Source organism: Cheilinus undulatus, linkage group 1, assembly GCF_018320785.1.
Source record: "Cheilinus undulatus linkage group 1, ASM1832078v1, whole genome shotgun sequence".
Taxonomy (NCBI): domain Eukaryota; kingdom Metazoa; phylum Chordata; class Actinopteri; order Labriformes; family Labridae; genus Cheilinus; species Cheilinus undulatus.
This window is the reverse complement of record NC_054865.1, coordinates 11,605,480-11,629,225: the sequence shown is the minus strand read 5'-3', so window position 1 is coordinate 11,629,225 and position 23,746 is coordinate 11,605,480. Positions and strand designations below refer to the sequence as shown.

Here is a 23,746-nt window from a genome sequence, read left to right as displayed (position 1 = left end):
TGACACAAAACCATGTCATGCAGCTCACTTTCATCCCGATGTTTAAATCCAGGTCCAGGCTTTTCAGAATTTCAATCTGAAGAGACTTAATACGAGTATAACAATAATCTATTTTACAAATTTTTATTGAAACAGAAATGTGCGATGTCTTTGGTGATTAGACTCCATCGTGATGACTTGGGGTCAATTCCATTTCTCCCCCGTAGCCCTTATCTTAGCCCTTCCCCTTGGTTTTGTGCATTCACATCAGGTGAAGGGGTATCCAAATTCTCTTTTGAATCAAGGGCTATGGCTAAGGGCTACATAGCACTTGAAGATTTTTTCAGGACCACACTTCAGACCAAGGGGTGTGATGAGTTCCCACCATGCACTGTTCACTTGCAAAATGGCATGACTATGAAGGAGGCGGATAAATGTAAATATTTTTTAAAATTAGACTAAAATGTAATTGTCTGCAATTTGAAAATTGCAGCATGCCAAATTGCGATTTAATCTAATTTGCGATTAATTGTCCAGCCCTAATATCCAGGGAAATGGGTGGAACCTGAATTAGAATAAGTGTTTTTGCAAACAATCTTAATGCATGTCAATGTGATATTTCAGTTTTTATTTTTAGTTTATTTGCCAAAATTTCTAAAATTCTGTTTTTATTTTGTCATGATGGGGTACTGAGTATAGATTAATGAGAATAAAAATTATTTTTTTTCCCACTGTAGCATCAGGTTATAACACAAGAAAAACAGGCTTACAGCTCACAAAAATAAGCCATTATCATCAAGATTAATTTTTCTTTATGCATCTTTACTTGTGTGTTTGAGTATAAACCACGACTTTGTGCACTTTGCCCAGCCCACTGGGTCCTGGGCACCCAGTATACAGTGAGCAGGTGCCTGTAAAAAAGCACAGGTGACCCCTCCCATCCCTGCTCTCCTGATCACGTCGGCATTAGACACAAAGTCTTGCCAACAATACCCAGAAGGCGCTTCAGAGAAGTCGTCACAAAAGAGTCAAGTCAGCACCTCTGGCCATCAGTCACCCTCCAAGCTTCACAAGAATATAGTAAGACTGGGAGGACCAAGGACCAAAAGACTTCGACTTTCATCTGCACACGCAGGTACTGGAAATGCCACACTGTCTGGCTCAGCAAACCCATCGCCCCATGCACAATGGGTTTATGCAGGGGGCAAATGTTAAAATACAAATAAAGACCTTGGGAAAAAAAGGGGGAACATAACACAAAAACCTGGCAGAGTCAACATTTAATATTGAAATGAAAGATGTACTTTCAAGTTGCATTTAAAATGCCCTGATATGGAGTGTGGTAGCAAAGAGGTTATACTCTAAGTCAGGATAAATGTTTGGACAGGCACATTATCTATTGATTGAAAAAGCAGAGGAAAATGTGGTTGGTTTTCAGTTTCACATATAAATAATTTGTTCAAATGTCCATTTTGACTCATTGCTGAAATACACAGAGAGGTTTCCGTAATGACCATGCTGTAATTCCCTCCTTGTTGAGACAGACACCCATAAACCAGCAAAAGCTTTCTACTCTGGTTGACAGACTAAAGTCAAATACAGATGATTTTGTTTTCTTCCCCTTAAATATAAAATATGCTGTGAAGCACCGTTTTTTTTTTTTTGATTAAAAGTCCATCAGTATCCATGACTCAGTCATGATAGCGCACCTCTGCTCTGAGTTCCTTTGTGATGTAGTTAAGTAACGCGGCAGTGACCTGCTGCTGGAGCGTGGCGTTGCCCATCACCAGGGCGATAAGCTGGGCCGCGTCAGTCCAGTCCAGGTTTCCTAAGACAGCTACAACGTCATTGTAGAGCTTATTCTGCTGGTTAGGGGGCATCTCCATCAGGATCTGAGGCAGAGGTTTGAACTGTCCGCTGGTGAGCCAGGCACCAAACAGACCGCCCACTGCTCCACCTGAGAGAAAGATTCATATTAATCCAGTTTAGCTAGTGTCATATACAAATCTCTCTCTCACAGCGTCTAAGGTCTCAGGAAACTCTGATATATCTACAACCTCAAGTCAGAAGTCTGAGGATTCTTACCAACAGCGATCCCTGGAGGTCCAGCGAGCATCCCGCACATTAAGGCGGCTCCTCCTGCCACCATGGCGCCTTTAGTGGAGTTTTTCACCGCAGCCTTGATCTGTTCATGAGCTGAAATTTCACAGCACAGACGCATAACATCGTCCACTCGTGGAGCCATTCCTAAATGGAGACCCTGACGTGACAGGAGAGTCAGAACAGTCAGCTGTGAACAAAACATCACATTTTGTTTTAAACTACAAGGTGTGCACCACAGTTTTAGCTCTAAATTTCCTGGGTAAGTTTGGTTCAAACCTTTATTTACTTCAGCCTTTAATTAAACTTTAATTAATGACCCTGCTTTTAATTCAGACAATATGAGGCAGGCCTTGGATTATTTTAAAACCAAACTCCTCCAGAGAGAATATTTAAGTATGTACGAAAATAGGACACCATTAAACAAATGATATCAAAAATACCAAATGAGATCTTGCTTTGTGATGCTGCCCATCTATGTCAACCTGCTGCATTGTGGGACAGGGGAAGAGACCCATGACAACATAGTTGGGGCAGCAGTAGCTTAGTCTTTAAGGGCTTGGGATGGGAACCAGAGAATCGCCACTTCAAGTCCAGGTAAGAACAAATTTTGACTTGCTGTTTCACGCTGCATTCACATATGTGTTCAGCTGCATGATGAGCATTCTTCCAAACATACTTGTCTATATGCAACACCTGTAACTAGAGGACACCTCTAGAAGACAGATGAGAGAGCTCAGGACATACACAACAATATCCTGATGTATGGCATGTAGACTGCAAACATGGAAAGAGTGAATGGTGATAATTCACCAGAGCTGAGTATGTGGATTGTACCTATTAAAAAATGGCCAAATCTTCTCTGCCAAAACCAAACAGCTTATTCTGCTGTTGCTGCTGACTCTGGTTTTGAGCTTTTAGTACCCTCAGGTACTGACAACCAGGTACCTGATTGTTATGATCAGTGATGAGTCCAGATTCTGCCTACGGCAGTTGGATCATAGGGTCAAAGTGTGGATAAGACGCAGAGATCACTATGCTGATTGCTGCACTGATAGAGTAACATTTGTTGGTGGAGGTAGTGTGATGGTGTGGGGCAGCATCTCCCTCACTGGAAAAACAAGCCTTGTCATCATTGGAGGCAATCCCAATGAAGAGAGATATCGAGGTGAGCTTCTGCAACCAGTGGCAATCCTTTTTTCTCCACAGTCTGGGACCAAACTCTATCCTCCAAGATAACAACACTCACCCCCACAGAGCGGGGTTTATCACAGTTTACCTCCAGAATTTGGGAGTGGAGAGGATGAAATGGCCTGCCAGGAGTCCTAACTTCAACACCATTGAACACTGGTTGGATCAGCTTGGGCATGCTGTTCATGCCAGAGTGACCAACAGAACCACGTTGGCTGACTTGCAACAAATGCTGGTTGAAGAATGGGATGCCATCCCACAGCAGTGTGTGACCAGGCTGGTGACCAGCAGGAAGAGGAGGTGCCAGGCTGTTGGGCTGTGTACGGTTCTTCCACAAGAACTGAGACTCCTGTTTGTTAAATGATTCAATTGTTAAACTGCTAATATGTTTTGTTCTTTCAAACTTCAACCATATAATCCACCAAACAACACAAAACAAGAGTCAGTGGCAGAATGAGCTGTTTGGTATTGGCAGAAAAGACTTGGTCAATTTTTAATGGATGCAACCTACAAACTCAGCTCTGCTGCTCATCCCATAAATTAATGCTCCTTACAAATGTGGCATCATTTTAAAGGGAAATAAACAGGCGTTCTTACAGTATAAGATTTATCACCAAGAAGCATTGTTATAACAGAAAATATCTACCAAACACAAATTTCCTTCCCTTTGTGCCAAGTTTAATACAAATAGCCAAAGAATCACTCGACTGAAAGTCATGAGTTTACATGGTCACTTTTTGAAATGAACCACCAAATTTGTTTCAATTATTTTGAACATAATTAAACATCAACTTCTAAAATAGACTTTCTATAGTGATAACGTTCCACTGATGTTGTAGGTTCAGTAACAGAAAAAAAATGAATTTCCTCACCAGGTAAAGTATATTTTTTTTAATCAGGAATGAGTGTTGTGCTCGAATACTAGGCTGAAACATCTTAGAATGTCTTTAGCTGTTCTAAGATGAGTATCATTTTTACATGAGAGGTGGAAAACATTTGTTTTCTTCATTTTGATCTGCAAACACATTTAAAAGTAAATACACAGGGGCTTTTCTGACAAAATGAGCATCCTTGTTGAAGATGCTTTATCAGTATTTTCTGAGTAGAGACAACAGTGCTACAGGCAGAAAACAGTATTGAGAAAAACAACAAATGTAGTAGCTAAAAATGGGATTGTTGGTTTGTGTTTAAAAAGAGGGATAACTGGTTCTGCAGATTGAAGAGGGCCTTCAAGAAGAAATGAAATCTACTATAAAAAAAGAGTTTGAATTCGTGTGAGTTAAAGGAATTTAACCATGAGACTAAAACTGAATACCACACACTGTGCATCCTGTAAAACTGTTTCTGCTTTACTTTGTATCATATCTGTCTTTATTAACGGTAAAGACTAAATAACCCCCCTGCAGTACTGAACTGTTTACTACTGATAAACACAAGTTGAACGATGATCAAAAAGTGTTTGATCAGCAGTACAGTGACCTTGAGTTCACACAAAAGAGGAACGGATGCGACTTATTTCACTTTCATTTTAAATTAACCCAGAAACTGCGAAATTAAACGATCTGAGTCAGCAACATTTAGGCTATAAGAAATTCAATGTGTATTCTGGTATTATTTCCCCACAGAACCGAGTAGTGAGAGATAAGTTCTAATATTAAGATTATTTAGTCGATAGTTGGCCTGTTATCAGAAGTAGGCTATATTTCGTTTGTTGCATGTCGTGTTTAAGACGAGTGTTGCTCTAGGATGACTTATATAACATAACCTAAATGGCAAACCTTTTCATCTATTTCATCTATGCTACGTCCATATATTTTCAGACAGGAGAATTTGATGCTGATTAAAAAGGATGGCTTAAACATGTGGTGGCTGTGTCAAACGTAACTACTTTAGTTTTTTTTTTATTTTATTAAATAACTGCTTGACAAACTTCTTGGTAACTTTTAGCGCGTGGAGTAAACTTTGACGCTTTGATTCAAGGTAAGGTAAGAACACATACAGCGACCAGCCTTTACTCAACAATTTAAAACTTATTTTTAAAGTATTAAGTCTTACCTTCAGTCCTCAACGGTACGTGTGATTTAAAAGTTTAACTTGTCGGTCTTCACATGTACTTGATTCGTCTCACAGCTTACATTTGCAGTGTATGATGACTGGCGGCGGCAATACTTCCGGGTTTCAATATATACGTCATAGGACAAAGAGTAAATGACGGACGACTGGGTCAAGATCATTCAAGACACACACAAAAAAATCTGAAATTTCAAAGTAAAGGTTGTAATATGTAAAGATAAATGTAAAATAAGTAGTTAAATTTCATAAAACGAGTCCTAAAACTGTAAAATCATTAATATACAATAAGAATGACCTAAATTAAAGAGTCAAACGTCCTTAAAATAGTAAATTGAAGACAAAATTTCGCCCCAAAGATGATCGAATAATAATCCAGGTGTTGATTGGAAGTGGTTTAAGCCTGGGGATTCCATCAACGTTTGAAACTCTCAGAAGATGATTCTATTTTATGGCAATTCACCAAATTCTTTCAACAAAAATGATTCAGTCTTTTTTGTGAATTTTAATTCATAAGCGCATGAGGGGTTGCTGCTTTTCTGATATTACCCTTCAAAATAAAACCTTTGAGCACAGACTTTGAAGCCCAGGATTTGTTTTCTTAGACATCTGACTTTAATAACACAAAATAACGATTTTGTTCGTGTAGTTTCATGGTTTCAGTTCCATAAAATTAGTAACTATTATACGGATATCCTTGTTTTCTTTCTTAACCCTAGTACGCCGTCATAACAATGAGGTTATGATGAAATGAATGTCATTATTCAGTCAATCCATTGCTGAATGAAGTTTAGAGTTTCTTAGCCAAAGTGGACTACTTTACGTTGCCTCCAAAGCATGGTGGGAAGTTCAGCCACCAGCCAAACGCAGGTAGGCCTATTTCAGAGTAGTCTCAGGTGAATTTTCTCAACTTAGCCATCAAGGCATGGAAAAAATACATAACATAATAGAATGATTTTCTAAACAAAAAAAGTTGATTTCAATCATTCTCCAAATTCAGTGCTAAAACAAAGTCCCATGCTATTTATCCGCAAAAAACTCGGGTCTTCGTGTGTTTTTTATGACGGGTATCATTGAATATTAATTTAGACTTAATGTGTATTTCAAAACTGCACCAAGATTTCTGAAAATAACACAGTTCAGACAGCCGTCATGTTAAACAAACACCAGGCGCGCAAACACACCACACATAGCCTATCAGAGACTTGTTTAGAGTAGGCGAAAATCTTGGCTTAAACTGTGTTTTCTTTAACGTAGATTAACTAATCATCTGACAAAGATGAAGAAACACTGTTTTGAAGCTTGTTGACTATCAATTTGCTTGTTCATCGTGACCTCAGTTCAATGAAATCTAGTATTTTCCCTTAACTGAGAATATTTGACAATTACCCGAACCCGTTTAAATGAAAAAGTCGTCTCTCTTTGCGTTTTTCTTTTACATATCCGAAAAAAATAGGCCATGAGAAATTCCATTCAAAGAGCGTTGCTGTTCCATCCAGCCAGGACGGTCTGGGTTTGTTTACATGATGACGTTGCAGTCACGCACACTGACTCCGCCTTTCTGGGCGGGGATTGATGACGTTTCAGGACACAGCAAGGACTGTGAGCGATAAACAACTTTGTGATCAAAACATCTCTGAAGATCAGCAGCAGAGCCAAATTTTTACCGAACCACGGCCACACCCGAAGAGGAGAGACTTTAATTTTCACAGGTAAGAAAATAACGTAGTCTCTTTGCATCTCTGTGAAATATACTGCTGATCTTCAGGAGCTTGGATATTTCTCTCCTTTGTTCTCTAACTTCAGCCCCTTCCTACGCTTCGGCTTTGTGATACCTCTGCAGAATTTTCTTGTGTTTTGTTTAGATAAAAGTCGACTTTGTAATTTCTGTAATAATGTCATAACTATACCATTGAAATATTATTAAATCCAAGCAGCGATCAAAGGAAAGACGACGCAATAAAAAGTTTCACTGCTTCTTCTTCGGTGTTAAAGATGTTGTAACATTCCTGCCGATATTATGTCACAGTCAGGGTTAGTAGGATTAATCTGTGGGATAGGACAGTGTCCGCCCTGTTTTTACAGGGAGTCTGATTACATTAGACACCAACAAGCAGGCAGGAAGGCATCCAGACACTCGGGGAAAACACAGATCTATTTATGGATCTATATTTGTCTGTAAATGACAGCAGCGCTTTTGTGGAGCCAACTAATACTCTAAAATATGTCATGTATTTGACCTGCTTTATGCAAAAGTTTTTGGATTAATTTGATTTATTTTGATGAAACTTTCACTAGTTAATGTAACAATATAATCTTCTGCAAACTACCAGCAGGCATAAACACTGATGTCTCTGTATTTTACATTCTTTATCGTTCATCTGATGTGCTACATAGACTGGAAGGAGCCTCTCCTATGAATACTATTTTACAACTTTAACTTAGCGTAAAATTAGTGTTACGAATATAGTGCAATTCTGCATTACAAATACGCTAATGCTTGATGTGTAGTCTGCTTCAGAGGTTCCAAAATCTGGAGGCCCAAAAAGTGGACCAGGAACGTATGTCTTGAAAAATGTTCATAATGTATGAAAGCCCTGAGCAAAAATACACCCACACATATAATTTTACTCTGTTTTGCTGTGATAACAAGCACATTTTAGTTTTTTTCTACAGATCACATATACTTATCACACTAAATTGGGTTAACAATGCTTTTAAGTTCTCTAGATCTCTAAAACAACCACAATTTTGATGTTCTCACTGAGAAATGTAGCAAAATAAAATTTCTACATGCATGTCCAAGGGCCTCTTTATTAAATATTTGTTTTTGTTCTGTGTCTTTGCCCAGTTATATGTTTTGCTGTATTTAAGGTCCAAGCTACAACATTTATTAGTTGGGTGCTTGAGTTATTGCAGAAATTAGGGTCACTTTTGCTCATTAAGGAAGCTGTGGTGGATCCTAAGGCTAGACCAGTTGAAAAGCAATTAAAATAGTAAAGGCGCATGAGTACGTGTAGCAGAGATATAAGGTAATCTGTTTGATACCTAAAGGTCAGTCAGCTGAGGACACAAAGTCACTTCTCTCCTTGGTGGAAGAAATTTGAACCAGTATCACAGATTATATAATGTTGCTGAAATCAGTGAAATTTGATCCTCCTGTATGATCAGATTCTGTCAGCCATTTCAGTTCTACATTAACCCCAGGACCCTCTGTTACAGCAATGTTACATCTTAGTCTGCTCAGGTTTCTGAGATGAGTAATGGAAGCAGTTGTTGATCCAGAGCCATGGACATGGCAGCTTATATTGACTTATTTTAGACAGCCACTAGAGGGCGACATCTGTGATTTTTAAGAGGCACGAGCAGGTAGAAGATTTGGGATGTCTACGTGTCTGGTCAGATAAGTTCACTCCTCTGTGATAACTTACAGATTACCATACAGGCTCAAAGATGATCGGGAAGATTCTCTCTCACCTGATTGGGAGCTCTGACGAGGATTTAGAAGTTGCTGATGACACTTACAATGAACTGATGGAGTTTGAAGAGGGGGGCTGGGTCATTGTGGACCTCCCAGGTAAGAGAAATACAGACACATCATAACATCTATCTAAATTAAAAAGTTCTTTTCTCACAGTGACATTAACTAATGGGATGTTCTTCATACAGAGACCAGGCTGCTGTCGGCCCCTGAGGCTGACCCCCTGGAGAACCTGCTGATCGAGCACCCCAGCATGTCCGTCTACCAGATGAGGCGGAGGGTTAGTGGAGCCGAGGAGGAGGAGGAAGGCTCTGATGGAGATGAAGAAGAGTCATCCAGGTATTTTTACAACTCCAGCACATTTTTCATGGATCTTGATCTCAACGAACACCTTGTAAAGACTTCATATCCCTTAGTGTTTGAAATATGTTCATGTCAGCCTTGTACCTTTTATATTTCTTTACAGATATTTTAACCCTAGACCAGTGTAGGCCTCATTTGTGTAGATTTCAATGTTTAGTTTTATGCAAAATCACAATTGCAATGTAGCCTATGTCATTGATAATAACAGCCTTTGTTGGTGGGGTTAGATGCAGCCACTTTGGTGTAAAAGCCTTTAAAAATACCATATATCGGTGTAAATCAGTGCTTCCCAAAGTTTAGGCTGTGGGCCCCAGAGATACTGTAGGTGGCCACAAGAAGCCATTCACAATAACTAAACATTGCAGAAATAAAATAGATTAAATCATGCTTCTAATGACCATAAAATACCTAAAGACAGGTCTTTATGTTTAGACTCTGAAGTAACAAAACAGCCAAAAGTTTGAACTTATGTTACCTTTAGCCATCATTCTATCTGATGTATGGAACCAGTTTCACACTTTAACTGGTGCTGGATTAACTGGTGACATTCTGCTTTGCCACTCACCTTGATTTTAAGAATTTATAAGTGTTTGCTGAGACAGTAGTGGTACTTGGGAAGAGTTTTCTGGGCCACAAAGTTTATTTACAGGGATGAATATTGAAATGAAAATTGAAGTCACTGACGTTACAGTTGCCTGATGAAAACAAAATAAACGTCAGCGGCTCATGAATTATAAATGTGACCCCATAAACACTTTTTTTTTTTAGTAATTTTAATGTCTCTGAAAGCCAAGCATTTGCATTGAACACCCCTGTTTATGAAACAAAAATATGTTGAATGAAAGCTAAGTATTTGAGTCTCATGTTATGGTTGTTCAAGGATTTTGTTGGGCCACGGAAACTTTTCAGGTCTCAGAGTGGGCTGCAGTGTACTAGAGTTCATGAAAGGTTGGTGTAAAGACTCTATAACTTTTGGCATTAAGTGTGTCAGGGTCTTTACCTAACCATAACAGAGAAATACCTTCTATTCCTGAAATACTTCATATTTCTTTGCAATACTATACTATCTGACATGATAAAATCAATCTGACATTCATTTATCATGTTTATTTTTTTAAAAATGTTTTTATAATAATGAATAAGGCTGTGTCAAAGTTCCAGTATAAAAGACAACTAAGACAATTAAGTGCTTTTTAAACAAAACTTAACTTCCTTTGCACCATACACATCAGAGACTTGTTTGCAGTAGGGGTATTAACTCGGCCTAAAACATTAACCCTGCCCATGTAAACATTACTATTTAAATATAAATCTGTTGGAGCCAGAAATACTTTGACTTTTCTTCCTTTCTTTTTTAAAGGTAGTTTAAATCCCCAGGTGCTGTCCTATCATCAAAACCATTTTTATCTCATAATGATGGAGAATACGATTAAAATACCAGGGGTGGAAAGTAACCAGTTACATTTACTTACATTACTTTAATTTAATAGCTCTTTAGTGTCTTTGTACTTTATTAAGTAGTTTGTAAAATCAGCAGTTTTCCTGTTATTTAAGTGTACTTTAGGAGGAGTATTGTACTTCACTACATTTTAAATAGTCTCATTTTACTGAGTAAATTAAATCAAAGGTAAATGGCAGAAAGAGGAGTAGGTCAAAGCTTTCAGTCAACAACATGAATCTGGCCAGTTGTTTGTTTTACAGGTACCACATGGCATTCAGGAGCACATAGCGAGAGAAAGGCTAAATCCCACTTCCCACTCAGCCCTACCCCTGCATTCCCAGAGTTACACTCCATACTGAGTGTTATAGGAAAACTTATGCCTTGTGAACTATCTGCAAGATTAACAACAACATTTCATGTTGTTTCAGTGCATTAGGTTCCTCTTAATTTGAACAAATTTTAAAAAGTTGCTGATAGTAGGAATGTCGAGGATTACAGTTGTGTGTGTTTATTTAAATTCTCTCAGCGACTACTGATGACACATAGGAGCTTAAACGGTCATCATCCCATTTCATAGGGGAAGATTTCATCAGTACTCCTTGTAACTATTGTAAGGGGTATGGGACACTTAGATAGAGGGGTTAGGATAAAAGTGAGAAATAGGACAGAGCCAATGTTTCCACATTACAGCCAAAATTTGCAGCTGGCAGTTGCACTTTAATTTATGACAAATGTTTGCCTTGAATCTAGCGATATGGTTGGAGATTCATATGTTATTGTTTTTTTACATGAAGGAATAAAAAATCACATCATATTTTACTTTACTGATAATCTCATAATGTAGAGGCTATTTTTGTGGCATTTAGTTCAGTAGTTCTGAATGTTTCAGTAGTGGAACATTGGCAATGTATTTGCACATTTTAGAGGTATATGGGTTCATTCCTTTCCTACTCACCTATTAAATGAGATAGATGGATGCTACTATTGATCATCAAAACAAAGGAGATTGACTTGTTTAAAATTGAGTATTTAGAAATATCAAAGTATTAAAAATGTGCATGTTATACAGTAAAAATGTTTCTGTTTATACTGCATTTATAATGCATACTGTAACTGTTACACTGCGTCTGTCCAGGCCTGTGGCAGTGAGGCGGCACGTGTCCTGGCGCCTGGCTGCGTGGGGGATCCCTCTTCCCTGTAACATCCAGCTGCTTGCTGTCCAGAGAGCCAGGGCCCAGCATGAGCGCAGGAAACTGAGTCGCGGCGCCCTCCACAGACAGAACCTGGCCAAGATACGATTCTCTCCTGCAGAGAAACGCTACGGCCACTTCAAGCAGCCCTGCCAGCGCCTCTACAACTACTGAACAGATCTGATGGATTAGCCTATTAGGAGGGGATGCTTCATAATGCCATCATCTCTGCTCAGTGCCTGATCAGTGCCTTAGATTACTCAGCTTTTCCACAGCCATTTAGCTCGTATTTTTATTCTGTTTATCCACACCGTGCACTGTAGTATTTCCACCGAGCAGTCTGGTTTGGCATAGTTTGGTACAGTTAAACATGATCTTGCTGGCATTTCCACAGCCAATGTTTGCACAGCTTCATAGTGATTGGAATTTCAGCTCTTATTAGAGATCTGAATCATTTAGCTCAGCACAGTATTAAAAGGCATCTACTATCCCCCGTATAGCTTTTCATTTATTCCCATTTTGGCTCTTTTATGTCTATTGAGCAACAACAAAAATGTAAAAAATGAAACCATTGCTCAAACAGGAACTGGTACCCTTTGTTCAAATTAAAGACCTGGCTCCTTGTACCCTCTTGTTGGCGGTACTAAGAGAAATGCTGCTAATGCTGCTAAGCTTAGTAAATTAGTAGGTGGTAAACTGATGTTAATACTGTCACTGTTATAATTTCTGCCACAAAATAGATTTTGCGGTACTAAACTGAACAAAACTAGATCGCCTGGTGGAAATGCAGCTTTACCTTTAGGACTGACTCCTGATTTTTTCAGACACATTTGGTCTCAGGTTGAGTATTACGAAGAGAAACAGTGACTTTCATTCGAAAGCTTGTGTACATTATTTAACGAGAACAGTCCAGATGTTTGATTTGTTGGATTGTTTTAAAGTAAATCTTTTGGGAGTTGTGTAAAAGTGACGTTAAGGCTACAGTGCCTGACACTGATTCAATACATGGTTTATTTTGGCACATATTGTGTGGTTCTTCTTTGGTTGTATTCAAAATGTATTTAACTGTGTGCATTAGTTTTAGATGTTTCCTTGAGAAGTTTACTGATGATTTCTTTCATACCGTGTTGACTGTATTATATTCATGAGTGAAAAAATTATATTAAATGTGAATTTGTTAAGATAAATGTTCTTTTTGTTTCCAAATAGCTTTAGGTGATAACAAAACCACTGTTTTTGTTCTTTTTAAATTGAGGTTAACATTTTGTACATTTCAGAGGATATTCAACATTTTCATGTTACATCAGTTGTTCATTGCAGACTCATGAGTGTAAATATGTTTGAGTGTAATGTTTTTCTATTTTTATGTATTTATAAAATGTTTAAAAAAAGACAAATAAATATTCTTTTCTACCATGGTGGTTATATGTGTTTATTAAAGTACGTACAGTGGTTCTACAGTAAAATCAAACATGGTTACACTGCACAAATTTCAAGTACTGAAAAAATCTAATTAGACAAACTTTAGGCTGCATTCATAAGGCAAGTCAAGAAAAGACTGTTATCTCTAGGTTTCAAACAAAAATTTCAATCTGCATTGCTCGCAATAAGTACAAATGAGTCAATAGGGGAAGCCATTTTACTTGCTTTAAATGCCTTGAATTAGATGTATATAGTTAATAAGAGTGCAGTGCCTATAAAAAAGTATCCACCCCTTGGGTGTTTTGTACTTTTATTTATTTTATAAATCAATCATGGTCAATATAATTTGTCTTTTTTGACAACAAAAGAAACAAAAAAGCCACTTAAATTTCCAAGGGAAAACAAATTCCTACAAAGTAGTGCCAATCAAAAAAAATATGCAAGGTAAAATGAGTGAATGCATAAATATTTACCCCCTTTAAAGTGACTAACCTAATTCAACAGAGGTCCAACCTATTGGTGCTAGTAATCACACAGTCAGTGATATGGGGATCACCTGAATGCAGTAAATGTGTCTCAAGTAACAGCGGTATAAAGACACCTGTGTCTGGAAGGTCCAAACACTGGTTAATCAGTATCCCTGGCTACCATTACACCATGAGGACACATGAACACTCCAAGATACTCAGAAAAAAGGTTATTGAAAAGTATACATCACTGAACATCCCCCAGAGTTCAGTTAAATTCATCATCAAGAAATAGAATGTATATGGCATATGTCAATCTGCCTAGATCAGGCCGTCCTGACAATTTGAGTGACTGTGCAAGAGGGAGACTCGTGGGAGAGACCCCCAAGACACCTACGAAATCTGAAGGAGTTACAAGCTTCAGCAGCTGAGATGGGAGAGACTGCACATGGTAACTGTTGCCTGGGTGTTTCACCAAAGCTTTATGGGAGAGTGGCAAAGAGGACGCCACTATTAAAGAAAACTTGTATTGAATCTCAACTGAAGTTCACCAAAAGCAAAGTAGAAGACTCCATGGTCAAGTGGAAGAAAGTTTTTTGGTCTGATGAGACCAATAAAGGTGCTTTTTGGCCATAAGACAAAATGCTATGTTCAGCAGAGACCAAACACTGCACGTCACCGCAGACAGACCATTCACACTGTGAAGCATGGTGGTGGCAGCATCATGCTGTGGGGATGCTTCTTGGCAGCCAGTCCTGGAATTCTTGTAATGGAAGAGAGAATTTATAAGGGCAGCAAAATACAGGAAAATCTTGGAGGACAATCTTATTCAGTCTACAAGAAAACAACGGCTTGGGAGAAGATTTATTTTCCAGTAAGACAATGACCTGAAGCATACAGAGAAAACTACAAAGAAAAGCTTTAAAATGTGGCTGGAGTTGAAAACGGCTGATCAGGCTTGATCCCAATGCAACCTGACAGAGCTTGAGCATTTTTACAAAGACAAATGGAGTAAAATTTCAGTGTCCAGATGTGAATCTCGATTGAGACCTATCCACACAGAATCAGTGCTGTGATTGCAGCCAAAGGTTGATCTACTAAATATTGATGCAATAACTTATTTTGTATTGCATATTTTTGTTTGATTAAGGTTACTTTGTGCACATCTGTTTTCACTTTGACATTAAAGAGTTTGTATTCTTTTGGTCAAAAAGACAATTAAATTAGCCATGGTTGATTTATAAAATCAATAAAAGGGTAAAACATCCAAAGGGGTGAATGCTTTTCATTTGCACTATACATCTCCTTTTCAGTCACTCCCGTTGGTTTATGCTTTTCTGTTTATTGTGAGCAATCTGGCCTTTCATTTTTAGTTTTCTATCTTTTCTATCTGCACTGGTCCAGTGAATGCAGTTGAAATTGTCAATAGATATTTTTGACTAGAAAACCTTCCCTTTAGGTTAAAGTTTTTGCTGTAAACGGCTAGTGTGATGACAAAAAACCTGCCCTCTTATTTCCGTAGCGCACAAATCTTTCCCATGAACCTCTTCACTCTCTCCGGGTCGACTGCATTGGCCCAGTGGCCTCCCTCCTTGAAATGAGAGCCGACGATCATACCATTTGCTTCAATGTATTGTTCAATGTTGTCATATGTTATTCCAGAGCCGATGAGCACTGGGATTTTCACAGACTGGGAAACCTCTGAAAAAGCAAAGACAAAGAGGAAGAATTAAATATGCTCTCCATAAGACAGATACCAAAAGAAGCACAGTATTAACCTTCAGTTACAAAAGGTTTGAAACAGTAAGTCATCCAAATTTCACATACCACATAAACAATAAAATCTCTGATAGGTAAATTAGCTACAGTTCAGTTTTTACAGTACGAAACTTCAGGATAACTACAGATCTTGAGTTATATTTATAACCAAAAGCTGCCCCCGAGTGGAAGAGAGAGAGCCCTCGAAACCCTCAAAAGCTCAAAGACATGTTAGTACCTCAGTCTTTTGTTACAAAAACAGCCACACACTGCAGGTAAAGTGTTATGCCAACACAGCAGACTCATTTAGACTTTGTTCATAAATATCAATATGAATGACTCTATTTTGAACAGGACAGGGGCCTGAAACAAGAGAAGGATGCGTGCTAAAGTGGACTTTAGACACAGTAGAAGCTGACCTCCTGTTAAAAATAGCAGCCCTGCTTTTGCTGTTGGAGGGACATGGTCCAGATCTCAGCCCCACTGACCTTAACAGATAAAAACCTGCATACCTTTCATCAAAGCTTCCCATCCAATAACTGAAGAATTATCTAACATTCTCCTCTCCTTTAGTGGGGAGGTTTTCACTAAGTTTGTAAAGGTATGACCATGCTAATGTAGAAGACTGTAGTATAATTACTGTATTTACTATTACTACAGTATCAGCTGAAGACTACTGCGGACCCTCATCTGTTAACGGATTCTCGGCATCACGTGCTGCAGAGGACCTCACATGTAGCTGTGTGCAATGGATAATGTAAAATATGGAGTTGAAAAAAACTAGAAATGGTTCAAGGGCTGGGCAATTTGGACTGAAAATACAATTTTTTAAATCTTTGACTGCATCACAATAGACCATATTTATCATCATCCTTCAGCTTCCGTGCTGCTCACAGCTTGTATTCTAAAACTCAACACAATTATCGACATGGGTGAATTCAAAACATGATTATTTACTGTTGTACACATGAATGTAAATGTTTCTGACTGCAATCTGCTCCTTTTTTCATGCTAACGATTTATCAACCTTGTTTTGGGTTAGGGTAGGATCTGTGTGTTAAATTAACAAAAATAGAGTCCAAGACACCCAATAATGGGAAATATTGCAAAAATTGCAGATACATTTTGACATATTGTCTAAAAAGATAAAGTGTTTGAGGTAAGCAGAGGCAGAGCACAAGGAAATTGAGTTTACTTTCGCTCTTTTCAACTGTCAAAAATTACTCACAGTCCTTCACTCTGTCTGAAAAGTACAAAAAAAAAATAGCAAAATGTCCATATAATACATTTTCTACATTCTAAAATAGCATGTGCTTTAAAGTGTTAAAATCTCAATTAAATTCATCATGTCAAAAAGTACAGAAACTAAACTGATCTTCAGCTGTGCTTTTAACCAGAACAAAAGATCAAATTGCACAAATATGTTTGTGACAGGGGTAAAGTTTGTAGAACCAAAAACTTAATACACTTCCTAACCCCTGATCTAATCCACCTAACTGCTGACATGTTGGGGCTGCTCCATAATGTCATGAATTATAATCTCCATTATTCTGATTGATACTGGCATCACGATTACTAAACATGATCACTGATTTTACAACATCTGCACCAAACGTGTTCATTACAATTCAACATTCAACCCTAAACATTTTAAACACGACACGTCCAAAAACGGGCAGAGGAAAAATAAGGTTAAACAAGAATATTAATATACCATAAAAAAACAAGCACAACATGGCATTCAGCACAGTCATCATTTAATCTAAATTATTTTATTATCATAGTCACTGAAAGCTAAAAAATAATTGAAATTTAATAGTGCCCAGCACTATGCATGTACAATTATTTCATTTTGTATACATTTTACTTTAGTGTGTGAAGACAGATAGACAGCGGCTCTTAGATAAATATTTTTGGAGAAAAAAGGATTATGTCAGGTTGCCCTGAAATCGTCTAGACTCGCCTTTCCAACCATGCAGCTCACAGTAAGAGACTCTCTGTTGGACAGTCAGGGTTTCAGGAGACAGGACATGATGTTCTGTATAAAGGATGACCTGGAAATAGCAGACAAAGCCGCATTGTCTGATGCTATCATGACAGTTTCTGGCTTTATGCCAATGCTGCATGTACTTGGACATATTCACTGAATCTAGAAATGTGTGGTAAAGAGCATACTTGCTGACAGGAGTAGGAAGCAGCTTCACTATGTGCACAACAATCACACACTGTCCTCAATATTTTCTGCTGCATTCAAACATATGCGCAATCCCACACAGAAATTTTTACAAGGGGGTTAAACAGAACCAACCGGAAAATTCAAGAAAACCTTTAAGTATTTTTTACGTAGAAACACCAACAGACAGTGTGAGTATGTGTTCATCTGAAATGAGCCAGGTTTTAAAAGGATGCCTGACTGGATCGCTGTTGATAATTGAACTGAATGTACACTGTCTAAGCTACCAGAGGACTCTGAGCACCAATCATGTGTTATTGAAGGTAAGGGTGCCCTCTATTGGACAGAAGAGGGAATGAAATATAATCAACATGGTCACATATTTTATTTAGTTACAAAGCTTTTAAAAACATACCCCAAGCTTTTGACAGTTAAAGGAATAACTGCTCCTTCATAATTCTGTGATTGATCATATATGTTAATATCATATTTATACCACATATTATGCTGTGTATTGTTTATAATTCTTTTATTTACATCATCTAAACCCGGGGTGTCTAACTCAGTCTCACCAGGGGCCGGATTCTGGATTCAGGACTAACCTGAGGGCCTAACAGGGTCACCTTTTTAACCATAAACTGTCAACCACATTTCACCAATAATAAAGTTTGAAAAAAAAAAACCTAGCACTGATGATAAACAATTTTGACATTTAAAAAGTTAAAAAGATACGTTTGAAGGCTCAGAAGCTGAGGAAAGTACATTTATTAGTTCAAAAAGGTCAAAACATGAAATTGAAATTTTTTTTTTAATGGCAAATATATTAGAAGGAAAGTCAAAATAATGAGTTTTAAAGGTCAAAATATGAAATAAAATTTGTAATCATGAAATTAAAAGTCAAAATATGATTCAAAATTTTAAATCCTGAGTTTAAAAGGTCAAACTATGGGATAATGAAATCAAAGTTTGGAATTGAAAATATGAGGTAAAATACAAAATAATTGGCTAAAAAGGTCAAAATATGACTTAAAAATTAGAATTGTGAATCTTAAAGCTCAAAATATTATATGAGAAGTTAAATTTATGAGTTGAAATGCTCAAAGTATGAAATTAAAAGACAAAATCCTAAGTTTGAGTCCTAATTATGAGATGCTAAATTGAAAATGTAAAATTAAAACACAAATTAATTTCTTTTCCCACATTCCTGACTTCTTATCTATTTTTTATACTCCTTACTTTTTCAGATTTCATGACTTGACAAGGATATCTTAAATCATCAATGATAAGTTTACATTTTTATACTTGAGGAAATCTGCAGACTTCATACTGATGGGCCAGTTGTAACAGAAATATGAGATCATCTTGCAGGCGGATTTAACTGTTCCCGGGCCGGATTTGGCCCCTGGGCCTTGAGTTTGACACCTGTGATCTAAACCATGTTTATTTTTAAATTTTTCTTAATCTGTTTACTGTTTCTTACATTCACATAATTGCATGTACCTCAATATGTTATTGGTATTTTTTTTAAATTTACTACTGCTAGTTATTTCAATACATTTGCATTTTTTTATTATTTTACTTTCATTCTTATTATTTATTAATTATTATTCTATTTTCCTGTTTATTACTATCATTTAATGTTGCTGCGTTGCTCTCTATTATTTGGCCCCTGCTGCTCATTTAATATCCCCCAACCCAAAACAAATAAACAAACAAAAAAAAAAACAAAAAGAAAAGAAAAGAAAAGAAAAGTTGCATTACCCCTTATGTTACTGTAATGTGTCTTTGTCTTGCCTTGTTGTTTTATGTTTCTCTTTCACTTATTGGTGTCACTATTTCCTTGTGAGTTTTTTTGCACCAATAATAAAAAAGACTGGCTTTTTATTTAAAACATCACTCATAAGTACATTTATCTCTGGTACTGTATAATCCTTGCCAGCCCTGCCATGCAGTTTTTACAGTATAGACTGGGTTGTTGTGGTGTTACCTCCAAGCTCCCTCGGGTCAGCCTGCACTCCCGTGGCTGTCCCCGTGATGATGAGCCCGTCTGAGAGGAAGAACTCTGCAGCCCGCGCCGTCTCTTCTATGCTCACGTCTGATGTCAGGGCATGAGAGCTGAGAAATAATGTACACAGTAAAGATACACAAGCTTTCACAAGCTGGGTGTTACTACTTAAGAAAACAGAGACTGAGTTCTGACATTCATTCATTATCTACACTGCTTATCCCATTCAGGGTCGTTGGGCTGGATCTGTCATTGGGCTAGTGCACCACGGACTGGTCACCAGTCAGGAAAAAGGACAGCAACAACTTCTGCAAGATAAGCTCCAGCCCCTCTGCTCTCTTATAATGATAATAATAATAAGTAGCAGCTGTCTTGCCAAAGGATGCTGCTGATTGAACATACCCCTCAAGTTGAAATGGCATGTGTCCTTTCACTGTGCTGACAGTGGACTGAAAATAGTTTAAGTTATTAAAAGTAGGGCTGTCAGTGTTATCATTTCAATTAATATGATTAATCTAGAGACCCTAACATGCTATTTTAAAGGCCTCACATGCAAATAAAACAGTCTGATTAACCTAAAATATTACATGATGATACAAACCATTACTACAACTTTTTGCAGTAATAGTTGCAATGTTTTTTTTTCCATTTCTACCCGGACTCGTGAGCAAGACGTTAAGATACTTTAACACCTTCACTTGAGACTTTACTTGAGACACCCTGCTTCCTTTATAGCTTGCTAGTGGCTCATCCACTTCCCAAACTGTGCAGTCGATGACCCCACCTGTGTTTCTTTTTGATGTCTGTGAAGATCTGCACATGCTCAGCTCCGATCTGCTTTCGATATCTCAGCAAGTCTCCGGCACAGGCATTCAGAAGGCCCTCGTCAGCCACGTGAGAAAAGATGAAACCCTCAGCTCTGATGAAATCCAAACCTGTGACCAATCAGAAACATTGTGACTGCATCACTGACTAACCTGTGCCTCTCTGTCACATACAGGTGAACTGCTGACTTTTGTACAGAAAGAAGCAGCGTGCAGAGGCTGGCCAGCTGCTGCAATGTTTAATAGTAAGATCTGTTTATGCTCTGGCTCCTTTGGTTTCACCCTGATTTTTAGCCTCTGATTCTATAGCTTTTGCTTTGGCTGCAGATGATTATAGATTCATATACCTGAAGCCAGAGCTACAGCCAGGGCCTGCTGGTTAGCAGAAGACAATATTTGTACTCCGAGGGGCAGGGACGGGCAGACCCTCCTTATAGCAGAGCACACAGCGGTCATACAGGCGCACACTTCAGGACCCACAGAGAAGGAGTACGGGATATCGTGCATGTTCTCAATAATCAAACCATCCTGGAAGAAAGAATTTAATTAAAACTGTAGAAACTGGTTTAAATAAAAAGGTGTCAAATGTGTAAAAGCATCAGACAATGTAATCAAACAATGTCAGATAACTTACAATCCCTGCGTCACAGTAGATTTCTGCTTCCCTGCATGCTTCTTCTGTGATTTGGGGCATTTTCATACAACTAAGAGGGGTGCCTGAGAGGGACAAGAAACACAAAACATTAGATCAGGATGTATTTATGGCTCAGACATTTGCAGAGGTGCATCATAACTAAATACATTTACAGTACATTTTAAATGAACTTGTCTATTCTGTTTAAATTCTACTTCACACCTTGACTTATCAACAATTAAGACAAAATATTAAAAGTTTTTCCACTACTATATATTTTTAGAGGTTACAGGCAATATTTCTCTGTATATTTTATAAAGATTTTCCCGAAGTTTTCAAAAGTTAGTAGAACAGTTTTGTCTGCAAAAGCAATAAAAAAACAAATGGTCAAGGAAGAGAAAAGACATAGCATGATGTCTAACCATATCACACTAAAACAGAACAAAAAAGTTTTTTTCCCATAAGGAAGATAAGACTAAGTCTAGCTAAAAGTAGATCTTTGATTTAAAATTTCTGATCAAGAATTTTTTTTTTTTATCTAAGAGACTAAAACACAACTAAAATGTTAGCGCTGGACTGTTGGGCATTCATGATATTCATCTCCTGTGCGTGTAATCTCTCAAAACACAAGAATTTATCACATACAGAAAACTTCCTGAAGTTCAGTAAATCTTCCATCTTTACAAGATGACTGTCCACACCACGTTATACACTCAAAGCTCTAAAACTCAGGATTCTGACCATGTAAACCAGGGGTGTCCAAACTATGGCCTGGAGGCCAAAAGCGGCCCCAAGCCCATTTTTGATTTGCTTGCAGCAAATTCCAGTAATTAAATGAAATATGGCCCACATTAAAACATGAAGCTTGTGCTTAACTGTATTGTACTTCTTGTTTTCAGCACGAGGCATTGCTACCATGTTAAATCTTTAAACAAACATTTTGACAAGAAGATATCTTGATGAATAACTTAATGATGGAGTACCACAGCAAATAGCAGCACTAATAACTTTTCAGAGGCAGAGCAAGTGTAGCCCAGGACTAAACGGGGCCCCCTGAAATCTGATTGGCTCCCAGAAATCCTGAAAATGACTGTGTATTTGCCCTGCCAGCTATTAACTAGCCATTTAGGCATACTCAATCACTTTGCATGTATTAACTTACATTGGCTTAGTCTTAATAACTTTAAATTCCTCATGGCGAGGAATATGAAAGCAGCCCCACCATCCTTATATATTTCTGTATATAAGGGTGGTGGGGCCGCTTTCATATTCCTCATGGCGAGGAATATGAAAGCGGCCCCACCATCCTTATATGATTCTGTATGTGGCCGTCTGTGGAAAAGGTTTGAACTGATGTTCAAACCTGATGTTAACCATTCCAGGATAAATCCACCACAGCATTCAAATTAATGCATTTGTCAGGCTAAGAACAAGCAATAATTAAAGTGACACAGCTCGCCATCAGAAGTCCTGTTCTCTCTTGATCATAATATTCCATCAAAACCAGTCCTGCTGCATCATAATGAGTCCTCACAATCTAAATCTAGTCAAATATTTTGTCCAAAAACAGGATTACATCCATAAAGATCAATGGACTGGTATTTTATAATTTCTTTTCCATTGTTGTTGTCAATAGTTTTTGATTTTGCTGTAATAAGGCAATTATCAGCAATGCTAGAAAAATGTCTGCCAACCTCCATCCTGTTAGGAGTCTCCAGTTTAAAAAAAGCCTGATCTTTTCCTCAGAAAAACAGGTGTAGATTCCTCATTTTCTGGTCTGTTGTTTTCATCTTTGAACCTGAACTAAGTAAGGCATCATGCTTTGGTCCAGTTGAGTTTTTCAGCTAAAACCTCAAAGCAATATCATCTACAGACCTATGTTTCACAATACAAAATCAGACAGGGAAATATTTTGTTTTTGTTGATATCAGTAGCAGCTACAGTGAGTCTGACAGGTTGAGAAGAAGAGTCAGATTGTTACCTTTCCTAAGACACCGTATTTGATTATTCCTGGACAGGTTTGTTTCTAACTAATTTTACCTTGAATTCAAATGGGTTCATTTTCTTAGACAGTGTCTGATTCTGTACACAAAATAATATGCAACATCTGCATTTCTGTAACAGTTCTTGATTCTTGAAACTACTTACATTCTGTGCTGACTTCTCTGTAAATTTCATGCTGCAGTCTTGCTACTTAGCCCTACATTTGAACATTTTAGTACACAGGTCGTTTCAGTGTTGTAGCCTGATTACCTGGTAAGGCTCTAACGTGAATCATTCCGATAACCACGGATTTAAGGCGCCCAAAAAGCTCCAGAAACTTCATATTGCTGATTCAGTGGAGAGCAGGAAGCATGAGGCAGAAAAATTCTTGTTTTCTGTCCTCTAAGTTTGGGGATCACATGACTGGTCAAAGTTCAACCGTGTTAAACAATCAAAAAGTAATAAACATTCCTAAAAGCATCACATACATGTAAGAAATAACTACTGGTTATCCCACAGGTCATTAAACTTGTATTCACTCGCCTTCATCTGTGCTTAAAGTTTGATTTCAGGTCAAGGTTTTGGTGTTTGAAATAGGAGGATAACGGCTGATATGGCAACCCGCGTTAGAAATGGGCGCCCAGCTGAAGCATCCGTAGCTAACA

The 23,746-nt window shown here is 37.9% G+C and overlaps 3 protein-coding genes across 6 annotated transcripts; 1 reads left to right on the top strand and 2 right to left on the bottom strand.

Moving 5' to 3' along the window:
* Positions 1–1,242: 1,242 nt before the first annotated feature.
* On the bottom strand, positions 1,243–6,816 carry LOC121508606 (protein C19orf12 homolog). Of its 3 annotated transcripts, none has more exons than XM_041785565.1 (3): positions 6,730–6,816; positions 2,065–2,269; positions 1,243–1,936 (listed from the first exon to the last, which is right to left on the bottom strand). In XM_041785565.1, the coding sequence occupies exons 1-3, from the start codon at positions 6,811–6,813 to the stop codon at positions 1,671–1,673; spliced, it is 555 nt and encodes a 184-aa protein (XP_041641499.1). In that variant the 5' UTR covers positions 6,814–6,816; the 3' UTR covers positions 1,243–1,670. The 3 variants fall into 3 exon arrangements, with proteins under 3 accessions (XP_041641499.1, XP_041641519.1, XP_041641508.1); XM_041785585.1 differs by lacking the exon at positions 6,730–6,816 and adding an exon at positions 5,326–5,517; XM_041785574.1 differs by lacking the exon at positions 6,730–6,816 and adding an exon at positions 5,326–5,505 and having other exon boundaries at positions 2,065–2,239.
* Positions 6,817–6,908: 92 nt separating this feature from the next.
* On the top strand, positions 6,909–13,228 carry si:ch211-260e23.9. Of its 2 annotated transcripts, none has more exons than XM_041785597.1 (4): positions 6,909–7,052; positions 8,774–8,917; positions 9,010–9,160; positions 11,761–13,228. In XM_041785597.1, the coding sequence occupies exons 2-4, from the start codon at positions 8,794–8,796 to the stop codon at positions 11,987–11,989; spliced, it is 504 nt and encodes a 167-aa protein (XP_041641531.1). In that variant the 5' UTR covers positions 6,909–7,052; positions 8,774–8,793; the 3' UTR covers positions 11,990–13,228. The 2 variants fall into 2 exon arrangements, with proteins under 2 accessions (XP_041641531.1, XP_041641539.1); XM_041785605.1 differs by having other exon boundaries at positions 6,928–7,052; positions 8,786–8,917.
* A 10-nt stretch (positions 13,229–13,238) lies between these two features.
* zgc:162297 (uncharacterized protein LOC555865 homolog) lies at positions 13,239–23,479 on the bottom strand. Its single transcript, XM_041785554.1, has 6 exons — positions 23,352–23,479; positions 21,099–21,181; positions 20,812–20,992; positions 20,425–20,575; positions 19,623–19,750; positions 13,239–15,405 (listed from the first exon to the last, which is right to left on the bottom strand). The coding sequence occupies exons 1-6, from the start codon at positions 23,422–23,424 to the stop codon at positions 15,215–15,217; spliced, it is 807 nt and encodes a 268-aa protein (XP_041641488.1). The 5' UTR covers positions 23,425–23,479; the 3' UTR covers positions 13,239–15,214.
* Positions 23,480–23,746: the final 267 nt, after the last annotated feature.